Source organism: Suricata suricatta, chromosome 6, assembly GCF_006229205.1.
Source record: "Suricata suricatta isolate VVHF042 chromosome 6, meerkat_22Aug2017_6uvM2_HiC, whole genome shotgun sequence".
Lineage (NCBI taxonomy): Eukaryota > Metazoa > Chordata > Mammalia > Carnivora > Herpestidae > Suricata > Suricata suricatta.
In genome coordinates this window covers 26,664,430-26,688,978 of record NC_043705.1, presented here as the reverse complement: position 1 = coordinate 26,688,978, position 24,549 = coordinate 26,664,430, and the positions used below count along the sequence as shown (strand labels likewise).

The 24,549-nt window shown below is 50.5% G+C and overlaps 1 protein-coding gene and 2 long non-coding RNA genes across 4 annotated transcripts; 2 read left to right on the top strand and 1 right to left on the bottom strand.

Moving 5' to 3' along the window:
• Positions 1 to 37: 37 nt before the first annotated feature.
• Positions 38 to 4,595, bottom strand: LOC115293709. Its single transcript, XM_029941392.1, has 4 exons — positions 4,270 to 4,595; positions 1,476 to 1,910; positions 539 to 851; positions 38 to 281 (listed from the first exon to the last, which is right to left on the bottom strand). The coding sequence occupies exons 1-4, from the start codon at positions 4,279 to 4,281 to the stop codon at positions 211 to 213; spliced, it is 831 nt and encodes a 276-aa protein (XP_029797252.1). The 5' UTR covers positions 4,282 to 4,595; the 3' UTR covers positions 38 to 210.
• A 60-nt stretch (positions 4,596 to 4,655) lies between these two features.
• LOC115293710 lies at positions 4,656 to 17,934 on the top strand. 2 transcript variants are annotated; one of them, XR_003909566.1, is made up of 3 exons: positions 4,656 to 4,863; positions 10,769 to 10,937; positions 17,802 to 17,934. It is a non-coding gene; the product is annotated as an uncharacterized LOC115293710 (long non-coding RNA). The 2 variants fall into 2 exon arrangements; XR_003909567.1 differs by lacking the exons at positions 10,769 to 10,937; positions 17,802 to 17,934 and adding an exon at positions 6,642 to 6,997 and having other exon boundaries at positions 4,657 to 4,863.
• A 2,441-nt stretch (positions 17,935 to 20,375) lies between these two features.
• LOC115293626 lies at positions 20,376 to 20,759 on the top strand. Its single transcript, XR_003909535.1, has 2 exons — positions 20,376 to 20,467; positions 20,570 to 20,759. It is a non-coding gene; the product is annotated as an uncharacterized LOC115293626 (long non-coding RNA).
• The last annotated feature ends 3,790 nt before the right edge of the window (positions 20,760 to 24,549 follow it).

Here is a 24,549-nt window from a genome sequence, read left to right as displayed (position 1 = left end):
GTCACTCCAAAGCATCACATTAGTGCACCAACTCCAATCCTGGTAGTTAAGTGATTTATTTCATCTCTGGTCTGTGTCCCTCAGTTGTTTATCGGACCCTGGGCCTGCTCCCTTCCTCTGAGCTTGGGCTGGTGAGACGGTCTGAGTGCTGGGCCGGACAGACTTCCCCTCTGCAGAATGCCTCTGGGGGCTGGTGCTGTGTGCTTGGCCTCAGGCAGTTTTCCCAGCTAGGAGGGCGGAGGGAGCACCCAGGGCTGCTGGGTCACCTCTGGAGGCTGGGGCTGCAAAGGGCACAGGCTGAGTACCTCCCCTCTAGTCCTCGAGGACAAAGGCACCCCTGGGCCTGCTGAGGCGGCCACTGGTGCAGAGCTGCACACTGGCAGGCCACAGTTTCCTTGTTAGGCCACCCAAGTAGACCGAGAGGGGATGGACGGGTGTGCCAGCTCTGTGGGTCCCAGGCACCCAGGCAGAGGGGGAGCTAAGGCCGGACTTGTGGCCCCAGGCCAGTTCTGGAGCCCTCACCCCCAACCACGTTAACCTCTTGCCAATGAGCAGGTGCTGGTGCCCACTCTTCGCTGGCTCCTGCTGCTCCCAGCTGGCACTCCCTCCAGAGTGGCCGCACTGGGCCTGGGCAGCGTCCACGTGGGCACCAGCGGAGAGGTGGCCGGCCCAGGGCTGGTGTGCAGCTCCTCCTCCAGGGTTCTGTAGTAAGGCATGAATCCTGAGGCACCAAGGGCATGGCCCCTAGAGGGAAGGGTGGTCGGGCAGTGTCCCACGGGGACCAGCAGGATGGGGGAGCAGGGTGGTGAGCCTGAGGACCCAAGGAGGAGGTCTGGGCTTGCCGAGGTGGCCTGCATGGGAAGGACACAAGATGGGAAATCCAGCATTGGCCTTGTGCCCGAGACACCCCAGCAGTGGTAGGGCAGGAGACAAGGCGCATGCCCACTCACTCTGCGGACTGGAGACACCAAGCAACGTCATTCACCCCTCTGGGCCTCCTGGCTGGAAGGAGCACATCTGGGATTACAATCCACCCACCCCACCTGCTGTCTTTTGGTCACAGAACGCAGCTCAGTGGTGCTGCTAGTGGCTAGTAGAGACATGACAGGGCCCCGGCGTGGGCTCAGAGCCCAGGTTTGCTCTTGCTAGTGACCTGTCTTTGGCCAAGTCACTTAACTGCTCCAAGACTCATTTTTCTCATCTGTAAAGTGAGAGCAGCAATCAGCCGTCTCTCATAGGACTATTATTACGACAGGTGAGCTGATGCACATGGAGCATTTGATGGGGTGCCGAGCGAGTCCTAAGGACTCCCCAGATGTTTCTGTCAGGGACACCGGCTCAGCCTGGGGTAATAATCACATTGCTGTGTGTAATTCTCACAATGGCCTCACCACTACCTCCCCTGTTATCTCTCTTTTGTAAGGACTTTGAAGCTCAACGGGCTTAAGCACATTCCCCAGGCCACTCCAACTCACAGAGTCCCTGCTGCGGACAGTCACCCTGCAGAGGCAGCCAGCCAGCGCCTCCTTCCCGGTGCTCGGGTCTCGGGAGACCCCGCATGAGCTGCCGGGAAGGGCCAGCCTGGGAAAACACTCCTCCTTGGAGCGGTAGAACGGGAAGAACCCGCTGGGAGGTTCTGAGTCCTCGGGGAACGGCGCCTCTCTGACATTCCGGTCTTCTTGGTGCCTGCAAACCTCGGGCTGTGGGGCCAGCTCCTCCACCACCAGGTCCCCATAGGTGCGGAAGAAAGGCAGGTACTCCAAGGCCACCGGGGACCCATGGGAGAGGTCAAGGCTGCTGAGGGAGGGGCTGGCCTGCGGAGGCTGGGACAGGGGCTCTGGGCCAGCCTCCTCCAGGAAGCTCTGGGAGGCCGAGATGTTGGGCTCAGGCTCACAGCTCTTCTGGGATGACTGGAAAGAGAACGGTGTTCCACCTGTTACCCATGTGGAACCCAAAGAGCCCAAAGCCCAGAGTCCCCGCCTCCCAGACCCCCTCCTCCATTCCCGCCAGCACTGGAGGCCAGAGGGCTCTTTCCAAAGCATTAACCTGAGTGTGCTCTCCTCCGTTAGAACCCAGAAGAGGCTGCCAGGCTTGGGCAGGTTACCCAAGGGCCTTGGAGGCATCTTTCCCCCACCCTCAAGTTAGGACCTTGCCCTTCCTCGGTCATGCAAACTTGGCCCTGCATTAGGACCTATGCCCAGATCTGCCCTTCGCCTCTCAGTCCAAGGAGCTTTCCCAGCCCCTGCCTCCCCTCACCCCTGCATTGACTTGACTCCCCATCATTCCAGCCCTCTCATCTCCCACACTGGAATGTTCTTGGTCCGAGTCTGCCTATTATGGTGTGGTGGTCTTGTCTGTCTGGCGCTCCTGGTTCACTGTGAGCGTGCAATATTGATACTTTTCCAACAAATGACGGGGCTCATCTGCTGACTCTCAGGCCATCTCATATTCCCTTCACTGTCCAGTCCATCCACACAGATCTCTCAGTCCTTCTCAACTGGCCAAGCAGCCTCCTGCCACAGGGCCTTTGCTCATGCCAATGCTCCTGCCCAGAATCTCTTCCTTCTCCATTTTCCTGGTTGACAACTTCAGCTCATGGCTCCAGGCTCCTCCCCACCCTTCCCTGGGTTAGCTGCTTCACTCTGTTGCTGACTCCCACCACTCTGATGCCCCCCATTCAGAGATCCCACACCTCTGCTGTGAAATAGTCATTTGCATGGGTGACTAAATATCTCTCATCTCACCAGTTATAAACTCCACTGAGGCTATGCTCATCTCTCTTCTTTTTTAAAAAAAATTTAAAATTTATTTTTGAGACAGAAACAGAGCACCAGTGCGGGAGGGGTAGACAGAGAGGGAGACACAGAATCTGAAACAGGCTCCAGGCTCTGAGCTGTCAGCACAGAGCCTGATGCGGGGCTCAAACCCACAAACCGTGAGATCATGACCTGAGCCGAAGTTGGATGCCCAACTGACTGAGCCACCCAGGCACCCTGCCCATCTCTCTTCTGTATACTCAGGGCCTAGAACAGCCTTGGCATACGGCAGATACCAAATATTGGAATAAAGAAAAGGTGGGAGGGAGAGGAGGAGGAAGAAAGAGAATATTAAACTAGGCTTGGCCAGGAAAAAAGTCCTTGCCAGGCTTCCTGTCAAAAGGAAGGAGAAGACATGTCTTGTGGGAGGTTGGGGACGGGACTGGGGAATGACTTCCAGGCCCAGAGTGGGACCCAGAGGCCCAGAGCACCTGTCAGTGAAAAGACAACCCATTTTCCACGTTTGCTCTCAGGGTCAGACCTGGAGTCCATGAGTACACGTGGGGTACAGGGGAGCCCTGTGGACTCTGAGTCCCACAGGAAGGACTTACAGTCCACCCCTGGCCTTCTTGATTCTTGGTGTGGTCATGCCTGCCCTAACTCCTTGTGTGCAGCTCAACCACCACTGCGCCCCTGAAAGTCCTAACCCTCGGTGAAAGCCCATGGCCCCACAGACTGAGCTCCTGAAGAGTAGGGTACAGACCCCCTGCTCTGAGTCTGGGTGCCCAGCTCGGGGCCACCCATGCTGCTCCTCCCCAGACACACCACGGCCCCTCTGCAGTCCTCTCTCTCACGTAGGCCACGGGAGCCCCCTCCCAACTTTCCTGGGCCTCGGAAACAAGGTGGTGTGGGGCCCTGCCAGTGTTGGAGGCCAAGTCCACCCTGCTCTGAGGCCTGTGCTCCTTTCACCGTGACCTATGGGGTATTGTGGTCTCAACTGTGTCCCCTGTAAGATATGTTGAGGTCCTAAGTCCTGGTACCAAGAATGGGATCTTATTTGGAAAGAGGGTCTTTGTAGATGCAGTCAGTTAAAATGAGGTCATAGTGGGTTATGTGGCCCTATATCCAATGACTGGTGTCCTTATGAGGGAAATTTGGACACAGACGAGGGGAAGCTTCCTAGGACACTGAGGGCAGAGACAGGAGGAATGCTGCCCAAGCCAAGAGATGCCACCAGAAACCAGGAGAGGCAAGGAACACCTTCTCCCCGAGTCCCCAGGAAGCAGCCTGCCTTCAGAACTGTGAGAGAGCACACCGGGGTCGTGTTAAGTCTTCCGGCTTGTTTCAGCACCCCAGGACACTCACACGTCCAGGCGGGTGCGATGGCTGGCTGTGTGGGTGAAGGGATCCGCCGCAGGAATGAAGGCTTGCAGGGCCCTGGTGGCGGGCCCCACCTTGTGAGCAGCTTGTGGGGAGGGTCTCCCTGCGGGGGCTGGGCTCCCCTAGGCCTTACCCGTCCTGCCATCCAGAGGCGCTGGCCCCGTGGCCCTGCTACATCAGAGTCTTCCCTGCGGGGCCATGGCTCCACTCCACCAATGGGTCCTGGATTCCAGGAGGCTGGGTGTGTCCCCACCAGCTCTCCAGAGGGACTCAGCAAAGCAGCCTGTGCCCAGTGCCGTTTATGCTGGCCCTCGGCCACTGCCTCCTACGTCCTTTCTGGAGTCAGTGGTAGCCCAAGTCGTGACAAGATCAAGGCTAATCTTCAAACTCTGGTGGAAAAGACACAGCTGCCCTTGGCAGATCCCTTCCTCCTGGCCTGCTCTTCCCCCTGGCAAGTCCCCCTATGCCTGTCAGGGAAGGTTCCACCATGAAGTCACAAGGCCTGGAGCCAGGCAAGAAAGCCAGACAGCAGTGTTACCATGGAGACTCCTGCCCAAGCACCCAACACCTGTGATCATCACCTGCCTCTTAATTCAGCTTAATCCAGATCACCCCTGGGACCTGGGGATACAAAGGAAGGCTCAGCTCTCCATGACAGGCCCAGCGAGCTTGCTCAGGGACTTGTGCCCAGAGACTCCGAGAGTTCCCCAGGAGCTTTCCCAGGAAGGTGAGGGGTGCCCCAAGGATCCATGCTGTTGCCTAGAGCTGTCTGGACCTTCCGTACCTGGGTGCCTCTGTCCCCTTGGGTCTCTGCTCTTGCCACTCGATTTTAGCCCTCTCTCCTCTGCGGGTCTTTCCCAGTCACTTGAGAGCACAGAGTGAGACACAAAGGCGAATGCCCACCTTCCCCCACAGAGCCACCCTGCCCAGCTTCTGTCCCAGGCCTGATGTTCCCGCTCAGAGGGAAGAGACAAGCCTTTATTGTCGCCTCCCAAGAGTCACTGGGCCTTCCCCACGCGCAGCCCTCTCTACAGACCTTCAGGGCGGAAATAGTACCACTGTTGTGCCATTTTACAGACTGGGCAGCTGAGCCTCTGCTAGGTCGGCCTTCAGAGGTCGTCTTTAGCCTTAGGGCTGGAGGCTGGAGAAGCCCAGCACACCGCCCAGGGCCGCAGGGCCTTGGTATCTCCAGGACATCAAGCTTCCCCCGGATCCCAAGCACAGTGTGACCCAGCTGGGTTCCCGGGGGCCAGGCCCCAGACCCCCCACCCCTACCCTGGGGCCATTAAAGCTTGCCTTTCTTGTTTTGTGGACTTAACTCTTTAATCCACGTGGAATTTATTTTTCCAAGTGCCAACAGATAAAGCTCTAATTTTATTTTATATTTTATGTTATGTATGTTGATTCAGTATCATCTATGAATGACGTATTTCTCCACCAACCTGATTTCAAAAGCCAGAGTAACCACATTTGAAATTCGTAACTATTTTAAACTCGAGTCAGTTTCTCTCATTTGTTTATTGTTCTGTCCCTCTCTTTGTCTCTCTTGGTACCAATACCATAATGTCTTGAGCTCTTTAGTTTTATTATAATTTTAATTCATTATACAGTCATTTATTTATTATTTTTTAATATGTGTTTGTTTTTGAGAGAGAGACAGAGACAGAGTGTGAGCAGGGGAGGGGCATATAGATAGGGAGACACAGAATCGGAAGCGGGCTCCAGGCTCTGAGCTGTCAGTGCAGAGCCCGATGCGGGGCTCGAACCCACAAACCGTGAGATCATGACCTGAGCCAAAGGCAGACACTTAACTGAATAAGTCACCCAGGCGCCCCTATTTACTTATTTATTAATAAGTAGGCTCCATGCCCAAGGTGGGGCTTGAACTCATGACCCTGAGATCAAGAGTCACATGCTCTACTCACCAAGCTGCTAGGGCGCCCCATTCTATAGCCATATTTTTAAAAAATCAGCGTTACTGAGGTCTATTTTATATCCATTATAAAGGGTATCATTCACAACCTGAAAATCATGTAGCGGCTCCAAAATTAATATACAGAAATGCCTCTCTTCAGGAGTCCCCCGGCCCCAGCCTTCAGGCCCCAAGCAACAACTGATGTGCGTTTCAATGCCATAGATTCATTTTGTCCGTTCTAGAATAAATGGAATCACACAGTATGTAGTTTTGCACACAGCTTCCTTTTTTCCAGTGTTTTGTTTTTCAGACTCATCCACGTTTAGTGGCATTCTGTTTGCACCTCTCTATGGCCGAGCTGTATGCCACAGTGTGGCATACCACAATATGTTTATCGATTCGTCGGTGGATGGGCATGAACTATTTAGTGATTAGGCTAAAAAGATACGTCCGTGTGGTTTAAGGCTCAGTTTGGTTTTCTAAGCCTTTGCTATGTGGGTTTGGGTCAGGCTGAGACCTGTGCGCAGTGAGTCACACAATTAAGGGACCACCTTCCTGGCTCTCCCTCCTTCTTTCTGGTTTCCTCCTAGACGCTGTGTCCTCCCAGGGCCCCCTTCCTACCATGGCTGCCTTGCTGCCCTGCAAGTGGAACCTGTCCTTGGGGTAAAACCAAGAGACTGCGAGAGACAGAGACACAGAAAGAGAGAGAGAGAGAACGAACCTGGGAAAAGTCCCCCTGCGTGGATCACTTGTCTGAGTGTGATGTCATCACCACAATCTGTTTTTGTTTACTTTTTAGAGTTCTCTGGCAGTTGGATTTTTAATTTGGCTCAAAGTTTCTGTTATAATCAGTGGGAGGAGTGGACTAAGTGAGCTTATGCTACCATGCTAGCTAGCACTGGAACCTCCTTCCCCCCAATTTTTAGTAAAGCTTTTTGTCTTCTTATTGTTAGGTTGTAAGAGCTCTTTCTATATACTGGATACAAGTCCTTTGTCAGAAATATGTATTGTGAATATTTTCTCCCGGGCTGACTCAAGTCAGCACTTTCTCAAGTGCCTTGAATTCACATCTTCTTAACAATGCCTTTTCAGGAAACTTTTTTCCATTGTAAGGAAATCCAGTTTGTTTTTCTCATTTGTGCTTGCAGTATCTGAAGAAACATATGCCTATCCTAAGTCTCTGATGATTTCTTCCTACGCTTTCTTCTAGATGTTCCATATGCTTACCTTTTATGTTTAGGTCTCCTGTAATTCTTTTTGAGTTAATTGATACGGTTTGAGGTAGGCATCAGGATCTATTTTTCCTTTTGGATATCCACTATGTCCATCTCATTGAAGACTTTTCCTGTTTCTCATAATCAGGACTATATGCATGGGTCCATTCTTACTGGACTTTCTGCTCTGTCCAGCTGACAAATACTATGGCAATCCCTGGATTAGCATGATCAGAATTTCTCAGTCTTGGCATGATTAACATTTTGAGCCAAATTACTCTGTTTTTGGAGCTGAACTGCTGCAAATGTACTCTATGCCTTGAAATCAGCTAGGGTGGTTTGTCAATTTCCTTCTTTTTCAAAATACATTTTAACATTTAAAAAATACATTAAATATCTATGGGCGCCTGGGTGGCTCAGTCGGTTAAGTGTCTGTCCGACTTTGGCTCAGGTCATAATCTCATGGTTTGTGAGTTCGAGCCCTGCATCAGGCTCTATGCTGACAGCTTGGAACCTGGAGCCTGCTTCATATTCTGTCTCCCTTTCTCTCTGTTCCTCCCCTGTTTGCACTGTCTCTCTCTCTCTCTCTATCTTAAAAATAAATAAAAATTGCATTCTTTCCCTCTCTCTCAAAAATAACTATTTAAAAAATTAAAAAATATGAAACACTTAAAATGCATTAAATACTTTTTAAAATAGTAAATAAAAATTAAATAATATTAAATATTTAATGTTAAAATATTTTTAATATTAAATACTTTTTAAAAGCCTATGTCCACACTTTCATAGAAATTTATGTTGCATTTATCTCTAAATTTCAAATTTTTGCAAGTTTCTTTTTTAGTTAGTAAAACCTCCCCCTTTGACAGTTGGCAGATGCATGAATTTCAACCAATCCTCTCATCAGAGAACCACTGCCTTTAATTAATCAAGATAAAGACCGTTCGGCTACTCCCCACATTCCCTTCTGCCCCGTGGTGTGCTTGTAAGCCAGTTCTCAAATACAAGCAACGGAGACGACCCAACGAAGCCTGGGCTGTTGGCTAACTTCCCCAGGGAAGCCACCCCCATCCTGGCCAGTCCCACACTGCTGACGCGGGGTGGCTAAGTGTGCAGCGGGGAAAGACGGGCAGACCGTGAGCTGGTAGCAGCTGCTCCTGGGCACCCCTCCCTGTGCCCTCCCTTCTCATCCCTGTCTAACCCCCAACGTGCTTTCCGCCCTGGTGGTTTTGCCTTTCCCCAAAACTCGCATAAGTGGAATCAGAATCAAGTTCTGGCCACCCACCCTCCCTCCTTGAACGTGGATCTCTGCCTTCCGGGCTCCCCGAGGCCTCAGAGTCGCACCAGTGTCTCTTCCGCGCTGGATTCTAAACCAGCCCGGAAGCTGGGGGGGTTTTAGGGCCCGTTTCACTTGTTCCCTTTCCCTCCTAGTTCACTGTCGGAACTTTCTGTTTCCCGCTGTCTTCAAATACTGGCTTCCTATTTTATCCAGTTTTCTAGTTGTTCGCAGCAGGAGAACAACTAATAACAATTGTATTGACGTGAGTAGAAGCAGAAATCTCTATAACCAGTTTTTAACAGTCACATTTATTTCAGTGGTCTCTTGATGCCAGGATCTGCGCTAATCATTTTTCGTGGATTACTTTATGTCCTCTTCATAATCCTATCAGGGAGGCACCATTATGACCACCTTGTAAAGATAAGGAAAGGAGGTTTAAAGAGGGCAATAAAAGGCCAATAATAGTAAACAGCAGGGCTGGAATTCAAATATAGGCAGCTCCACTCTGAGGCCAAAGTATTTACTCTGAAACTTATTTAAAGTACGTAATCGGAAAAACTGAAAATTATTTTAGGTGACCATGTGAACAGTTTTAATGTTAATAGCAAATACACTTGATCTACCATATATTAGAAAAAATATAATTGTTATATCAAAACCATGCTTTTTCCTGTATTTCTGCCTGGGCAAGTGTAAGGGAGGCTGTTTGTTTTTCAATAAAATGCTGAGTCTCCTTGCGTGCTTTTGCATATAAGGACCCATGAGTCACAATGTGCTTTCTTCATTCCACATGTGCTGGACTCAGCCCTTCCCCTTCAGGATAGATTTTTTTTTTTAATGTTTTATTTGTTTTTGAGAGAGAGAGAGAGCACTGGGGAGAGAGACAGAGAAACAGAGGATCCAAAGTGGGCCCTGCACTGACAGCACAGAGCCCGATGCAGGGCTTGAACTCAAGAACTGTGAGATCATGTCTTGAGCTAAAGTCAGATGCTCAACCAACAGAGCCCCCCAGGCGCCCCTCAGTATTGTTTAAAGCCAGCCCCTCAGGACTTTCTGTGGGGGTTGATGCCTCTCTTCACCTGCAAGGAGTTTCAGGTGACTTGTAGAGAGCCCCCTCCTCACAGCTGCTGCACCGCCTACTCTAACTGTAGCTCAAGCATCTGGCTCAGCACAGCCTCTACCACTGAGGCCCCCTCCCCTGGGGGCCTTCTGTGGCTTCACCGCATCTCCCCTCGATCCCCCCACTTGTGGACCAGCTGGTACGATGGGGCCCAGAGATGCAGACTGACTTGTCTGGAGTCGTAGAATGCGGACTGGGGACCAGGGACTGGGCACTGTGCCCAGGGAGCACTGAACACATATCCTCACATGTGACCCTCACAATCCCGGGGGCAGGGATTTGAATCTCCGTTCTGGGGATGTGGCGCGCAAGGCCAGTGTGGCTACATGTCTTTATCCAGGTCCCCCTGGCCCCTGAGCTTGTGCCTTTAGCCCCTGCTGTCTAGGAGAGGGGCACTCCCTGCCCAGGCAATCCGGACGAGGAAGCACGCTTGCTCTCAACGTGCCTTGAGCCTTATCTGTGTCCCTCACAGGGACGCATCTGTCCTGGCAGTGTGGGGCAGGATGTCTGAAATTCAGATGGCCTCAGACTTGCCAGGGACATGTGTCCCCCTGCCCCTCACAGGTGGAGGTCAGAGAAAGCAGAGATTTGAGAAGGCGCCCACAGGAGGCACAAGGGCCCAGGCTGCAGGCAAAGTGACTGTGCCCCACCAGGGAATGTACATGAGGAACACATGCCCTTGCAGTGTCCTTGCTGAGGACACAGCGAATGGACAGGGCTCAGTGTGCAGAGGCCATGGTGGGGGGGGGGGATGGGGGAGGGACCATGCTCCTCCAGAGGTCGGACCAAAGTCTGGAGATCAAACACTACGCGGATTCTGTGTCAACTGCCAACTTGGTTTTCTTTGCTGGGAAAAATATCTCCACTCCATGTGAGCCTCTGGTGCCAAAATGGCTCTTTGTGTTTTCCTCCTCCTGCCAGCAGTGACCCCTTTTTCACCTGGAGGCCACCCCCAGGGTTTGCTGCTCTGCTGGGGGGGGTAGAGGTGGGGGGGGGAACAGATGCCCAGAGGATTCGTCCTCCAGGAAGCCCTCCCCTCTCCCCCAAGCTTCTGGTGTCTTCCAACCTCTCTTTCTCAGGATTTTCTCATCTTTTGTTTTCCAGGGAAACGCTCCAGTAGAGTTGATATTCTAAGCCATCTCAGGGCGGGAGCCTGCCAAGTTTCCTACGGCTTTTTAAGGATGTAAAAATCATCCAATACTTTCTATGTCATTTATTTCTTCCCACAAGGATTGATGATGTGTTCAGTTTTCCCTTTCTGCCAGGCCACCAGGTGAGCTGGCCCCCACCCTCTTACCAATCCAGATAAGGGGTCTGCGTTGTCAGGAAGGACAAACCTTCACTTACAAGGACTGTCTGCTTTACCACACTGGCAAACCGAAGACACGCTTTCGCAGACAGCAGTCCCAGCAACGGCACCAGGGCCACCTGCGAGCGTTGTGGCTCTTGCCCGGGTGCCCAGGTGCCCAGCTCTTGGCTCTCTCTGACTCTCCCCTCCCTGCACGCATCGCCTGCGATGCCCCGCCCCGGCCCCCAGGGCCTCTATGTCAGCGATTTTGCTATTCCTTCTCCAGGATCTACCCGTGACCTTGACCTCCGGCCATGCTCATTATGATGCTTAAAACTCTGATCCGGGACCACTGCAGCTCCTTCCAGCTGGTTCCGACCTTCACATTCTCCCCTGCCAGCCCAACTTGCCGCCAGACATCTCCTCCTAAAATCCTAATTTTATCTGATCACTTCCTTGCTCAGAAACCTCTGGTGGGTCCGTCTTGTTTAGGAAAGCAAATCCAAACTGTACAGTCTGGTGCCCCAGGCCATTTACAATCCAGCTGCCTCTCTACTAAGCAAGGAAAATTTCCCCTTGGCCACCCTGGATTTTCAAAGCCCCCAAAACTGACCACATCCCCCTGTTAAGCTGTCTTTGACATGGGAGCCCTGCTCCCACCTGAGCAAGCCTGCAGCCTTCCTCCAAGCCTAGGCGCCGGTGGCCACGGGTGCTGAACTCATTTCCTAGGCCCAACATACACAGGACCCCAGACTGAAGGGCTTATACTCGGAAATTCATCTTGTCACAGTTGTGGAGGCTGGCCCTTCCCGCTGGTCTGCACACACCCTTCCTTGTGTGTGTGTGTCCTTATCTCTTATAAACAAAGCAGCATCTTAGCACAGGGCCTTTCCTAATGACCTCACTTCACCTTAGTTACCTCTTGAAAGAAATCTTATCTCCACGCAGGGTTACATTCTGAGGTGCTAGGGGTTAGGGCTTTCACACACGAATTTTAGGGGACACAATGTAGCCCTCTAGAAATTCTAGGTCCTCTTCTCCAACTTCAGACTTAGGCTTTCGCTTCCTCTCAGCCAAGGGTTGGAGGGGTTTCACCTTGCTTTGCTTTATGTGTTTGTCTGGAATGTGAGCTGCTCAGACCTCTTCTGTTCACACCCCTCAGGGTGTGTTACAGACAGAGGGGCCATGATCCCCGGGGGCAGGAGCTAGGCCGCCTGCTTCACCAGCTGGCCAGGGCTGCTCTGGTGTCTCCCGGTACCCAGCAGGGGTTTGTCTTATGCCCTCTGGGTGCATCCAGACATGGGCATTGATACCCCAGCCCTATGACTTGGCAGTGCTACTTTGGGGGAGAAAGTCTAAGTCTCCAATTCCTCAGCTGTCACTGGGGACCAGAACACCATAAGCTTCTTACGAGACTTAATTTAGAGAGTAAGAGTCAGAATAGTGCCTGACATATAGTAACCTGCTCCCAAATGACAGTGATCATTACTGTCGCCTCTCCTGTGAGTCCCCAAAGCTCTTTCCCAAACCTCTCAGCTTACAAGATCCAGACAGGGACATTAAGACTGACTTACCTGATGGGGTGCCTGCGTCGGTTAAGTGACTGACTTCAACTCAGGTCAGAATCTTGTAGTTTGTGGGTTCGAGCCCCACGTCGGGCTCTGTGCTTACAGCTCAGAGGCTGGAGCCTGCTTCAGATTCTGTGTCTCCTCTCTCTTTTTGCCTCTTCCAGCTTATGCTCTGTCTGTGTCTTAAAAACAAATAAACATTTTTAAAAACTTAAAAAAAAAGACTGACTTAGCTGATGCAGTTGCCAATACTCTGGGCATGTGGGACAGGGAACCCTAAAATTTTATACACACACACACACACACACATGCAAACATGCACACACACATAGATATACACACACACACATGCAAACATGCACACACACATAGATATATACACGCACACACACACATATAAGCATTCTATTATATATAAAATATGTATATTTCACAATACCCCTTTTACTTTTATTCTTCTGTGTTTCATTTTAAAATCCCAGTCATGGGGTGCCTGGTTGGCTCAGTCAGTTAAGCATCTGACTCTTGATTTTGGCTCAGGTCATGATCTCAAGGTTAATGGGTTCGAGCCCCGTGTTGGCTCTGCACTGACAGTGTGGAGGCTGCTTGGGATTCTCTCTCTCCCTCTCTCTCTGCCCCTCCCTTGCTCATTCTCGATCTCTCTCTCAGTCAAAATAAAGAAAGAGACACTTTGTTACTTTAACACAAATTTTAGGTAAAATATACTTGCAATTACTCTAAATGAGATGGAAAAACATCATATAACCTACAGTTCCCTCAAGACTTCCATGTAACTTTTAGCCGGAAACAGGCACTTTCCTACTTATCCACAAGGGGGAAGACCGAGTCCATTTCTTCTGAAAGAAGAAGAATGGTTTCTCATTAAAGATCATTTCAAACTGGTATTTCTGGAGTGTGTGTGTGTGTGTGTGTGTGTGTGTGTGTGTGTGTGTATGTGTGAGTGACTATTTCTCTCAAAGACATGACATTTCCCTATGCGAGGAAGATGCCATTTTTTCTTAAGCTGACAACTTACAGATGGCCGTTGGTTTGAAAACATATTTCAGTCATTTATACACACCATCTCCCTGCAGTCAATCATGGAGAATCCTAACAAATGCTACATCCAGAATGTAAGAACACTGTGGTTATTCCACCAGAAAGTCAAGCAAATTATTTAAATTCACAGGGATGGAAAAAAAATCTTTTTTCAACATCAAACAGAAAGCATTCTCTCTTTGAAAATGTAAATCCCTTAAATGTATTCAAGAATTTTAATAATCATCCCGGAAGACTATCCTATTACTCTTTGAAGCCCTTAAAGAATTTTCCTTAAAATAGTCACACGCTACTCAGGGTGGGGGAGAAAGGCATTAAGTAACAATGGAGGTAGAAGGGTCCCATGAGTCCCCATGGTTTTTTTTTTTTTCCAGAAAGGGAGAATGGTCTTCAGAGAATCACTAGGCAAATGCAGGAGGGAGGTGGGGGGCAGGAATCTGAGAGAAAGGCACAGGACCCATTTCCCATCTGTTTTACACGTGAGGTTAGAAATAGGCCTTAGAGCGCTCACCTACAGGGAGAGCCTTCTAGAAAGTTATAAACAGAGAGCTGAGGAGAACTTGGGTCCCCTATCTGTTGAATGGCTACACCCAAGTTTTGGTCCAGGTGAGGGTGAGGGCAAGCCCAGGTGGCAGGCAAGCCAGAAGCAGAGAGCAGATTGCTTTTTGAGCTAATAACCAAACATTAGCTTCAGTTCAAGGAACTGGATCTCCAACCATGATCAGAAAAACAGAGGAATTGGGGCGCCTGAATGGCTCAGTCAGTTGAGAGTTGACTCTTGAGTTCGGCTCAGGACATCATCCCAGGGTTGTGGGATTGAGCCCCGCGTCCAGGCTCTGTGCTGAGATTCTGCTTGAGATTCTTTCTCTCCCTCCCTCTGCCCTGCTCATTTTCTCTCTCTAAAAATGAAAAAAACAAAAAACAAAAAACCCAGAAGGATCAAGAAGATGCCAGCTCTTTTACTCACAGAAGTTATTTTTTCCCGAGGAAATGACTGAAGATGTTTACAGAGATGTGGCTTTAACATATTTATCACAGTGTTGTTTACAACAGGGAAAAGTACATTAAAAATAATTTTTAAGGAAAATTCCTAAATATCCAATAATAGGGATTAGTCAGATAAATGAGACTCTATACACACAAGTAAATATTATGAAACATTAAAAATTATAATGTAGAAATGCATGTGTTGCCATACAAAATGAGTCTTAATATATTAAGTAAAAGCTTGTTTAAAAAAAACCTTTTTTTCATGTTTATTTAATTTTGAGAGAGACACAAACAGAATGCAAGCTGGGGAGGGGCTGAGAGAGAGGGAGACACAATCTGGCACAGGCTCCAGGCTCTGAGCTGTTGCACAGAATTCCACCCACAGACTGCGAGATCATGACCTGAGCTGAAGTTGGACGCTTAACCAACTGAGCCCCCCAGGCACCCCAAGACCGCTTGCTATGAGACGGGCTCTCCAGGATATACCTACATATGCATGTCTTTGCAGATGTTCTCAGTTCTCTTTTTGTTAACTTTTTTATTTCCAACTTATTAAAAATACTATGCAGAATACATACTAGCTATAGGAAAGTCACGCAAAAAAAGACAGACCCAAAATTCCTATCAAAATCCCAGCAAGTTATTTTGCAGATAGAGGGAAGAAGATTCTAAAATATATACGGAAAGATGAAGGAACTAGAATGGCTGGAATAATTTTTTGAAAAAGAATAAAATGGAAAGAATCATTCTACCTGATGTCAAGCTTTACTGGGTACCCACAGCTGTCTAGATGGTGTGAGGTAGGTGGAGACACACACAGAGATACCCAGAAAAGGACCCACAGAAATAGGCCTGACTTGTGATGAAAATGTCAAAACAAACGAACAGAGAGAAGATAGTCTTTTCAGCAAATGGTGCTGGAGCAATTGGATGTCTGTGGGGGGAAAAGTATCCTCAACCTAAGTCTTACACCTTAGGTGAAAATGAACTCAGAACAGACCACAAATTTAAATGTAAAATGTAAAACTATAAAATTTTTAGAAAAAAAACTAGGAGAACACCTTTAGGGCCAGGAAATATTTCTCAGATATAACATCAAAAGCACAATACATAAAAGGAAAAGTTGATAAGCTAGGTTTCATTAAAAACTGTTGCTCAGAAGAAGATCCTACCAGAGGCTAAAACACAAGGGACAGAGTGGAAGAAAATAGCTGCAAACCACAAATGGGACACAGGACCAGTATCTAGACCGTGTAAATAACTTGCAAAACCAAACAGTAAAAAAACCAGAGAGTCCAACTAGGAAAAAGACACCTCATTAACATGACCAATAAACGTAGGAAAGGATGTTCAACATTATCAGCCATTATGAAAATGCAAGTGCATCACAATGAGATATGACTAAACATCTGTCAGAATAGCTAAAATAAAAAGTAGTGACAACACCAAGTGCGGGTGAAGATGTCTGGAAACTGGAGCACTCACACATTGCTGGTGAGAAAGTAAAATAGGACATTCACTCATGAAAGTGGTCTCTTGAAAAACTAACCATGCAACTACCATAGAAGCCAGCAATGGCGCGCCTGTGCATTTATCCGAGAGAAATGAAACCAAAAGCCATAGATGAGTGTACACAGCAATCATATTCAGAGCATAGCAGCCCCAAAGTGGAAACAACATGGGTTTTCTTCAGTGGGTGAAAGGTTAGACTGCGGTATGTCCATACCCTGGAATACTACTCAACAGTAAAAAGGAAAGAAGTGCTGACAGGGACAACAATCTGAATGACACTCCAGGGAATTAGGCTCAGTGGAAAAAGCCTAATCTCAAAAGGTTACATTCTGTGTGCTTCCTTCTCTATAACATTCTTGTAAGGGCAAAAGGATCGAAATGGAGTTTAGTGGTTGCAAATAGTTAAGGAGGGCTAGAAGCAAAAGAGAGGTGGGCATGACTAGAAAGGGGACACATGGGGGCCTGTGTGTGGGATGGAAGTGTCTGTATTTGACTATCAAGGTCAAGATGCTGGTTGTGAACTTGTGCAACAGTTTCCCAAGATGTTGCCACTGGAAGAAGCAGGGTAAAGGGTATGCAGGGTCTCTCTGTAGTATTTCTAACAACCGCATGTGAATCTCCAGTCAGCTCAAAATTCAAAGTTTCATTAGAGAGAATGCAAACTGGTGCAGCTACTTTGGAAAACAATATGGAGGTTCCCCCCAAAATTAAAAATAGAACTACCCTACGACCCAGCAATTGCACTACTAGCTATTTATTCAAAGGATACAAAAATACTGATTCGAAGAGGCACATGCACCCCACGCTATCAACAAGAGCCAAATTTTGGAAAGAGCCTCAAATATCCATCGACGGATGAATGGATAAAGAAGATGTGGTTTATATACAAATGGAGTATTACTCGGCAATCAAAAGAATGAAATCTTGCTATTTGCAACAATGTGGATGGAAGTAGAGTGTATTATGACAAGAGAAATAAATCAAGCAGAGAAAGACAAATATATGATTTCACTCCTATGTGGAATTTAAGAAACAAAACAGATGAACAAAGGGGGCAAGGAAGGAAAAATAGACAAAAACAGAAAGGGAGGCAAACCATAAGAGACTCTTAAATACAGAGAACAAACTGAGGGCTCCTGGAGGAGGGGTAGGGTGGGGGACGGGCTAACTGAGGTGATGGGCATTAGGAGGGCACTTGTGGGGATGAGCACTGGGTGTTATAGGTAAGTGATGAATCACTAAATTCTACTCCTGAAACCATTAAAAAATAATAATTAAAAAAATAGTTTCATTAGAATAAAAAGGATAGAGATGAGACTGTCCCCAGAAAACTGGCGGAAATGGGCCTGTGTGCCGTGCTGCTCGGGGCCTCAGGGAGCGCCTCGCGTCCGGCAGGGAGCCCAGATGGGGCAGCCTGCGTGTGCCCAGGGGTGCCTTGGCACCCAAGTGACACCAGCGTGGCGAGGATGAGGGCCATGGGAGGTCCCCACACCCTGTCAGGCTCCTCCGAGCCCCTGAAGGCACGGCCTCCCCCTCTCCTGTTGGAGGCCCTGAGGGGAAGGGGAGGAAACCTATCCCCAGGCAGCTCGGGCTGGGGCGCAGAGCCAGCCGGGCACCCCTGTCCTGGCAGGGCCAGACCCCGCAGCAGGCCTCTCGGCAGCACACACCGAGGTCAGCCCGGCCGCGAGCAGGATGAAACAGTGACCCCCTCTCTTCCCAGGTGAGGCCTGGAGTCAGCATCCATGAGCAACCAGAAAATGACTTGGCGCGGCTTGCTCGGGCTGTCCCTCCCGGAGCAAACGGCCCCGTTAGCTGAGTCCACAGCAAGAACGGCTTTCTCCAATTAAATAACCACAGGCAGGTCTTTTTGTTTTTTTGTTTTCTTTTGCAAACCTTAGGACTCTGCCTAGTAACCAAAAGGTAAACATAACATGATTTATAACTTTGTGAGGTCCAAGGAATGCTGGTTAATTGCTTCTAACGAGGACACAGCTATCAGATGTAAACAAGCCATTAGATGGAGGGTCCTGAGAGATGGGAAGGGAGCGTCGCTGTTAGAAGAGCTACTGCAGGAGCGCCTGGGTGGCTCAGTCGGTTGAGCGTCCGACTTTGGCTCAGGTCATGATCTCGCGGTTTGTGAGTTCAAGCCCCGTGTCGGTCCCTGTGCTGACAGCTCAGAGCCTGGAGCTTCCTTCAGATTCTTTGTCTGCCCCTCCCATGCTCATGCTCTCTAAGTCTTAATAATAACTAAATATGTTTAAAAAAAAAAAGAGCTACTCTTTGCACAAGAGCACCAGCCACACACTGCTCCCTGTAGCATGCACACAGGCATCTATGACTTACAGAGGCAAAGGCAGAATACAGTCCGAGTGGATGTTCTGTACTGAGGAAGGCCACCAGTCCTGGTGGGCTGGCTCTCTTGTTGCTCCAAACAGTACCCATCCTGAATCTGAATAGAACTGTTTCCATCGGTCTTCTTTCTGTTCCTGAAATTCACTCAACAGCCCACCCCAGGGCCTTTGCACTTGTAGTCTCCCCCTGCCTCAGTGCTCTGCCCCCAGGTCTGAAAAGATGCCCAGGTATCTGCTGGGTCTCAACACTCATGCTCTTCCTGGGAAGGGCCTTCCCTGACAATTCCCCCCAAGTTGGCTTCCGGCCTCAACTTCTACCCACAGTCCCTACTGCATCTCCTCACTAGTGTCCTTCACTGCACTTACCTTTACTAGTGTATTATCTCCACCATAAAGATAGGAAACATGTCTGTCTTATTCCCATGACCTGACACAGAAAGTTTCAATAAACACCCACTGAAAGAATCAATAAGTAAAACCATCTCCTTTTCTGTAGCAGCTTGAATTCTGGGTGAATTCTGCTCAGAAAAGGTTGTGATCACAATAAAGGCCCCTCTCAGGGGGGTTGGCTGCCCGGGGAAGACTCAAAAGAGCAAAGAGCCTCTACCTTTTGAGAAATCCCTTTGGCAAGAGCTAGGGTAAGTCTGACAAGTCGAGTCAGCAGGCTGAGGCCGGGCTCGGGGGCCCCAGGGCGGGATTTCTTACATTTCTAAGTCACACTGTTTCCTCTTGCCTCGCCCACCGTGCTGGGCTCAGTCAGTATCTCCTCTCCAGTCTTCTCTCTTGCCTTGTGATCCCTATGTGCCGGCATCAGCATTTTCTAAGAACAGAAGAGCTGGGTAATTCTAAAGCCACTCCCTCAAGTTCTGATGTGAAATCACTTCTTGGTGAGAAGGACACGGCCCTGCTCACAAGTCAGGAGACCCAGATTCTAGCCTGGCTGTGCCAGTGTGCCTCCCCGTGACCTTGGGGGTGGTGCGTCCCAGGCCTGAAGTCTCTGACACAGACACATGACCTCTCAGCTGCCATCTTATTAGCCAGGCACACTCTATCCTACCCATAGTTCATTTGGGAGTGAGGAGAGGCCTTCTTTCTCCCCTGGAGAGAGGGGTCCATGGTGGTAAATGCTTCGGACTGACCATTTGCATCCCAACTTCTATGCTGAAACCAAATCCCTGAGGTGATGGGAATAGGAAGTGGAGCCTTGGGGAGGTGACTAGATCATGTGCGTGGGACCAGTGCCTTTATAAAAGAGACCCCAGAGAGCTCCCTTGTCCCTTCTACCTGGTAAGGATACAGCAAAGAGCAGGCCCTCACCAGACACCAACCCTGCCAGCCTCCAGAACGGTGCGAAATGAATTTCCGTTGTTTGTAAGCCACTCCGTCGGTGGTATTTTGTTAGAGCAGCCCAGGGGGATGAAGACAGTAAGGCCCCTCAGACCCAGAGGCCCATCCTAGGGGCTTTAGACCAAACCCTGCCCCGGAGGAAAGGCCCTCACAGGACGAGCCCCAGGGTGTAAAGGCTCCCCTGTCTGGAGGCAGGCAGCCTCTGACCCTTGAGAGCCATGAGATTTTCGACAGTCGCTTCGGCATCCTGGGCCTCAGTTTCCTCATCCGTAACAGAGCAACAACAGCAGCAACTGATGGGATTAAATTAAACCAGGATGCAAGACTACACACGGTGCTGGGCACAGGGTAAGCACTCAATAAACGGCGGCCCCGAGGAAAGCCAGCGAGGACGATGAGGACGGGGACGTTGAAGGGAAGACAAATTCACTGTAACAAAGCGGTGAAAGGCATGACCTTTGGTTATGCTGCTGAGAGACAAAAGTACGCGTGCAAGGGGTCTGGGCCTGAGTCGTCTTGGAAAGCGAAAGTATTTACTTATGGGTGAAGCACCGGGCAGGGCTCCCGGCCCCGCCCAGTCACGCGCCTGCCCCAAGGAACCATCTTCACTCCAGAGAGAGTTCAAGAAAGGCACAGACGGCACAAATGACCTCCACGCTGGTTTCCCAGCGAATGCGGGGTCTGGCAGGTAATGATATGGTGGCCAGGCTGGGGGGTGGGGGGAGGGGCGGGCAGGAAGTACATGCCTGAAGCCACAACTGAGGAACCACTAAAAATGATACTTGTAAAGTCTGTGCAGCAATGGGAGGCAAGCCTCAGGAAACAGGGAGCAACACGGAATATAAAACTGAGTTCCAAGTCCAGCTGCTTCGAAACGTGTCTGCTTGCAGACTGGCTAGAGCGGCAAAGATTCAGAACAGCTGACCCGCCCGAGTGACGGTGCTGAGAGTGATTAAAGAACATTTCTGCTATGCTTGTTACTCTGTGGTCTCTGCCGTGGTTTTTAAGGAAAAAAGAGCGAGTTAGGATTGCACGGGAGTGGAGGTAGGTCGGGGGGCTTGGCACTGCCTTCTTCATTCAGTCTCCTTCTCCGCTGTGCAATCTCTCCCGCTTGCTCCCACGCTAAATGGCTCTGGCCAATAGGACCTGTCCAAGAGGGATTTTGCAAATTTACAGTAGCTCAGAGAAGAGCGAATCGATTAGCCAGTAAGCAAAACATTGTTAGGCTTTGTCAAGGTTTGCAGCATGAGAGGGAGCTTGAAGAGCTGAAGGGCAGGGGGAGCAAGACATGAAAACATGTTATTTGCAAGGAGCCTGATGAATGAGAGAAAGCCTTGGCCCCTCAGGCAGAGTCCACTGGGCCGGCTACTTCAGTAGCCACAGGACTCCTAGCCAGAAAGGCCTCCCTGGAGAGGACCCATAGGCGTTGTGGTGAGCAAAGCGGTCCCCTGGGGACCTGTGCTCTGGCCCCGGGCAGCCCGGGTGGAGAGATGCAGTACCTGTCAATAGTCACTCATGATGGAAACAATAGCAATGACCCCTATCAATGTCCCCACAGTCAGTGAGGGTGGGGGGGGGTGGTCTTAGGAAACGGTGTCCTAAAATGTCAACCTTGACCTTCCTCTGCTGGGGCCCAGCTGTGCCTCAGCTCAGCTGTGAGGGGGTAAGGCTCTCCAAGTCTTTGGTCTTCCCTGGGTAGAGTCCATAAACAGGAATACTGCATCTCTTCAGGTGAGGAAACTAAGTCCTCAAAGAAACGACTTCCTCAAGGTCAAAGCCCGTGACCTGGTAAGTGACAGGGTGAGATTGAAACCTACATCTTCCTCCTGCCAGTTTCCCATAATGAAAACACATGGAAGGGCAGCCAAGTGCCTGAAAAGAGGAAGGAAAGAAATTGCAGGCTAAATTCCCTCTGTGCTCACACCCTCCCGCCTGCCCCCCACGGAGCCCTCAGACCGCAGGTTTACATGGTCACATTGCCCGGAAGGTACCAGCTGCTGCTAACGGCATGAGAAGCTCGGGGACAGGAAGCACGGGACTGGGGGTGGATGGAGCAGCAGACAGAGCCAGAGGGTCCGGCCCGGGGCTGTGTTCGTGGAGAGCAGACACGAATGAGCAGTGTTAGAGATGCAGAAGACAGAAGAGAAAACAACAGAATCCTGACCCCTGGCTGTTCAATCAGCAGACTGCACACAGACTCAGAAGAGGATATTTGACTTCAACTTTCACTCTGCCCTGGAACTTCTGGCCCCACTTCCTATGAGCATGGGGACTCGAGCGAGCTGTGTGGATTTGAACCCTACTCGGGGATGCTTTGGAGCTGGCTTGCAGGAGCCCTGTGTGCATGGGCTGGATGCCCTCTCTGCTGGTCACTGCTGGTTTTCAGCAACACGTCATCGCCAGAGCACATCTAATAACAACCAAAGAGAAAGTCCAGGGTATCACAGCTGCACCGTCCAGGTTCATATTCCTAGAGCTCTGGCATCGCCCCGGTCCGTGAGCAAGGCTGTCAGCGGCCAGTCGTCGACATGCGGTTCTTTGCATCCTTCTCTTCCTTTCCCTAACCCACACGTGCTTTTGAAGTTCCTTCCTCCTGCAGGAACTGTTCCCTCTCTTCACTTCTCCCTCTCGCCTCTGACACTTGGTTCCGGAGAGTGGGACCCTGTAGCTGGGGTCTGGCAACCAGCTTCCTGAGGAATCCCAGCCCCATAAGGTGGCCTCCATTGTGCAGTCACATGCATGTGCAACAGCCCTGGTTAAAATGGGGATGGCCGTGCAGAGCCCCATGGCCAGGTTCCCCTGTGCTCCCAGCCCCTCAGGAACCCCTTCCTCCCAGAGGCCTCTGCACATTTGTATGTCCAAGAATGTGAGGATAGTATGGCAGGTCAGTGTCAGAGGGAGGCCCAGAACCCGGGCTTCCTGACAGCAGCCAGAAGCTTCTACCAAATCTACCACACCAGCCCCCTCTTCCTCCCACCCCACCATCCTGCTTCACTCCCCATGTCTGCTGGAGTGAGTCCAATGGGTTCTAGGCCTTGAATGGGTTTCTCCTTTATCTACCCTGGCATCTCCATGCAGTGGATCGTGGGAGACAATCAGGTGACTAGGATCTGTCAGAATTGTGCCAGGGCTGGGCTGAGCAAGGGCTTTGTGGCTTCTAGAAGCATCTCTGGGCAGCAAACGATTCTAAGGAACCCACTGTCGTTCTGTACCAGCAAAAAGCAAATAAGGGGCCCACAAGGAGCACTGATTCCCATGAGGAGCCACCTTATTCTTCTGTAAATGTGTTCTCTGCCACATGAGGCTCCCGGGTCACAGAAAGGGTCATGCAGTTCAGGCGAAGGACACAGAAGTGGGTGTCAGAAGCTGCCACTGCTGCCAGCGTTCAGTGTCTCTGGGATCTGAGCACCCCTCTCTCCAGGGGACCATGATCTCCGCCTCCCTCGCCTTACTGGGGTACACACTACTGTGTGAAACGCCCTGCAGAGCATGACATGGGATGAGAAAGCAAACAGCCAGCTCGTGTGGAGCTCAGCTTGGGGGTCCAGACAGCCCTGTGTTCAAGTGTGAACACGGCCAGCTGTGGGACCTTGGGCAATGAGCGGGCCTGGTCTGGAGCAGGAGACCTGAGGACCACGTCAAGGTTCCGGGGCAAGAGTGTGTAAGCTCTGTGTACGTCCTCTGAGTCACTCAGTACGGGGCCTGGCCTTCTTCCCCCAACCCACCACCCCCACTCACAGAGGGTTGGGCCCAGCCAGCACTTCCAGGCCCCCCCGAGACTTTCAGGTTTGCTTTAAAAGTCTGGGCCCTGAAGACAGAGGGGTAAGCAAGCAATGGGGATCCTTTCCCTGGGTCCAGGCACCTCAGCCTACTGGGACCCAAAAAATGGAGTCTGTAAGGCCCCAGGGTTGGGTCTGGTCTGGGTCAAGTGAATCAGGGATGGGGGAGGGCCCCCGGGGGAAAGTGCCCCCACTCCGTATCAGAGAGCTCAGCTACTGCAATGAGGACCCACAGAGCCTCTTCTCAGCCCTGGCCTTCCTCAGTGACAGGTGATGCCCTTCAGCCTCTGGCCAGGCCCAGCGCAGGAGGCCACCAGGCTCTCCCTTCTGCCTCCCCAGTTCTGCCCCCACACCCCACACCCCCTCCACATTCCTGAGCAGGCCTGGGCATTTGCCTCACTGAAGCTTCTTTATGCTCTCAGATCCGTCTTTATAAAGCAACTTGAGCATCTTCCCTTCCTACCTCTGCTGCTCCTTTGAAGGGGCACCCCCAGGGGGGAATGCAGGGAGCATCCTCTCCTGTCCCCCACTGCCTCTCCCCATCCTTACCCTTGGGGCTCCACAGGGAGGGACAGAAGCCAGGTTTCCATTCCTCCTGCCTCTCCTGCAAGCCTGCTCAGCACCTCTGCCCCCAGCCCAGCCCCCGGGACACTGGGACACGCAGATACTTGCTGCCTCTGGTACACAGCAGCCTCATTTAGCTCTCCTTTCAGTCAAGTTGACTGAATTTGACAAAGAGACAGTGGGTCCCAAGAAAACCCCAAAGGGCATAATAAATCTTAGATCTGTAAAATGAAAACATAGGTTCTTTCTTTAAAAATTTTTTAACACTTATTTTTTTAATTTTTTAATGTTTTTTTAATTTATTTTTGAGAGATGGAGAGAGACAGTGCAAGCAGGGGAGGGACAGAGAGAGAGGGAGAGAGGGAGATGCAGAATCTGAAGCAGGCTCCAGGCTCTGAGCTAGCTGTCAGCACAGAGCCCGAAAAGG

Excerpts from the sequence above, each read along its gene's own strand:
- LOC115293709 (XM_029941392.1), bottom strand. Across the intron at positions 852-1,475 it reads CTGTCCGCAGCAGGGACTCT|GCCACCTCGGCAAGCCCAGA; the intron begins GTGAGTTGGAGT and ends CTTCCCATGCAG. Across the intron at positions 282-538 it reads CACCTGCTCATTGGCAAGAG|CCCCAGCCTCCAGAGGTGAC; the intron begins GTTAACGTGGTT and ends TGCCCTTTGCAG.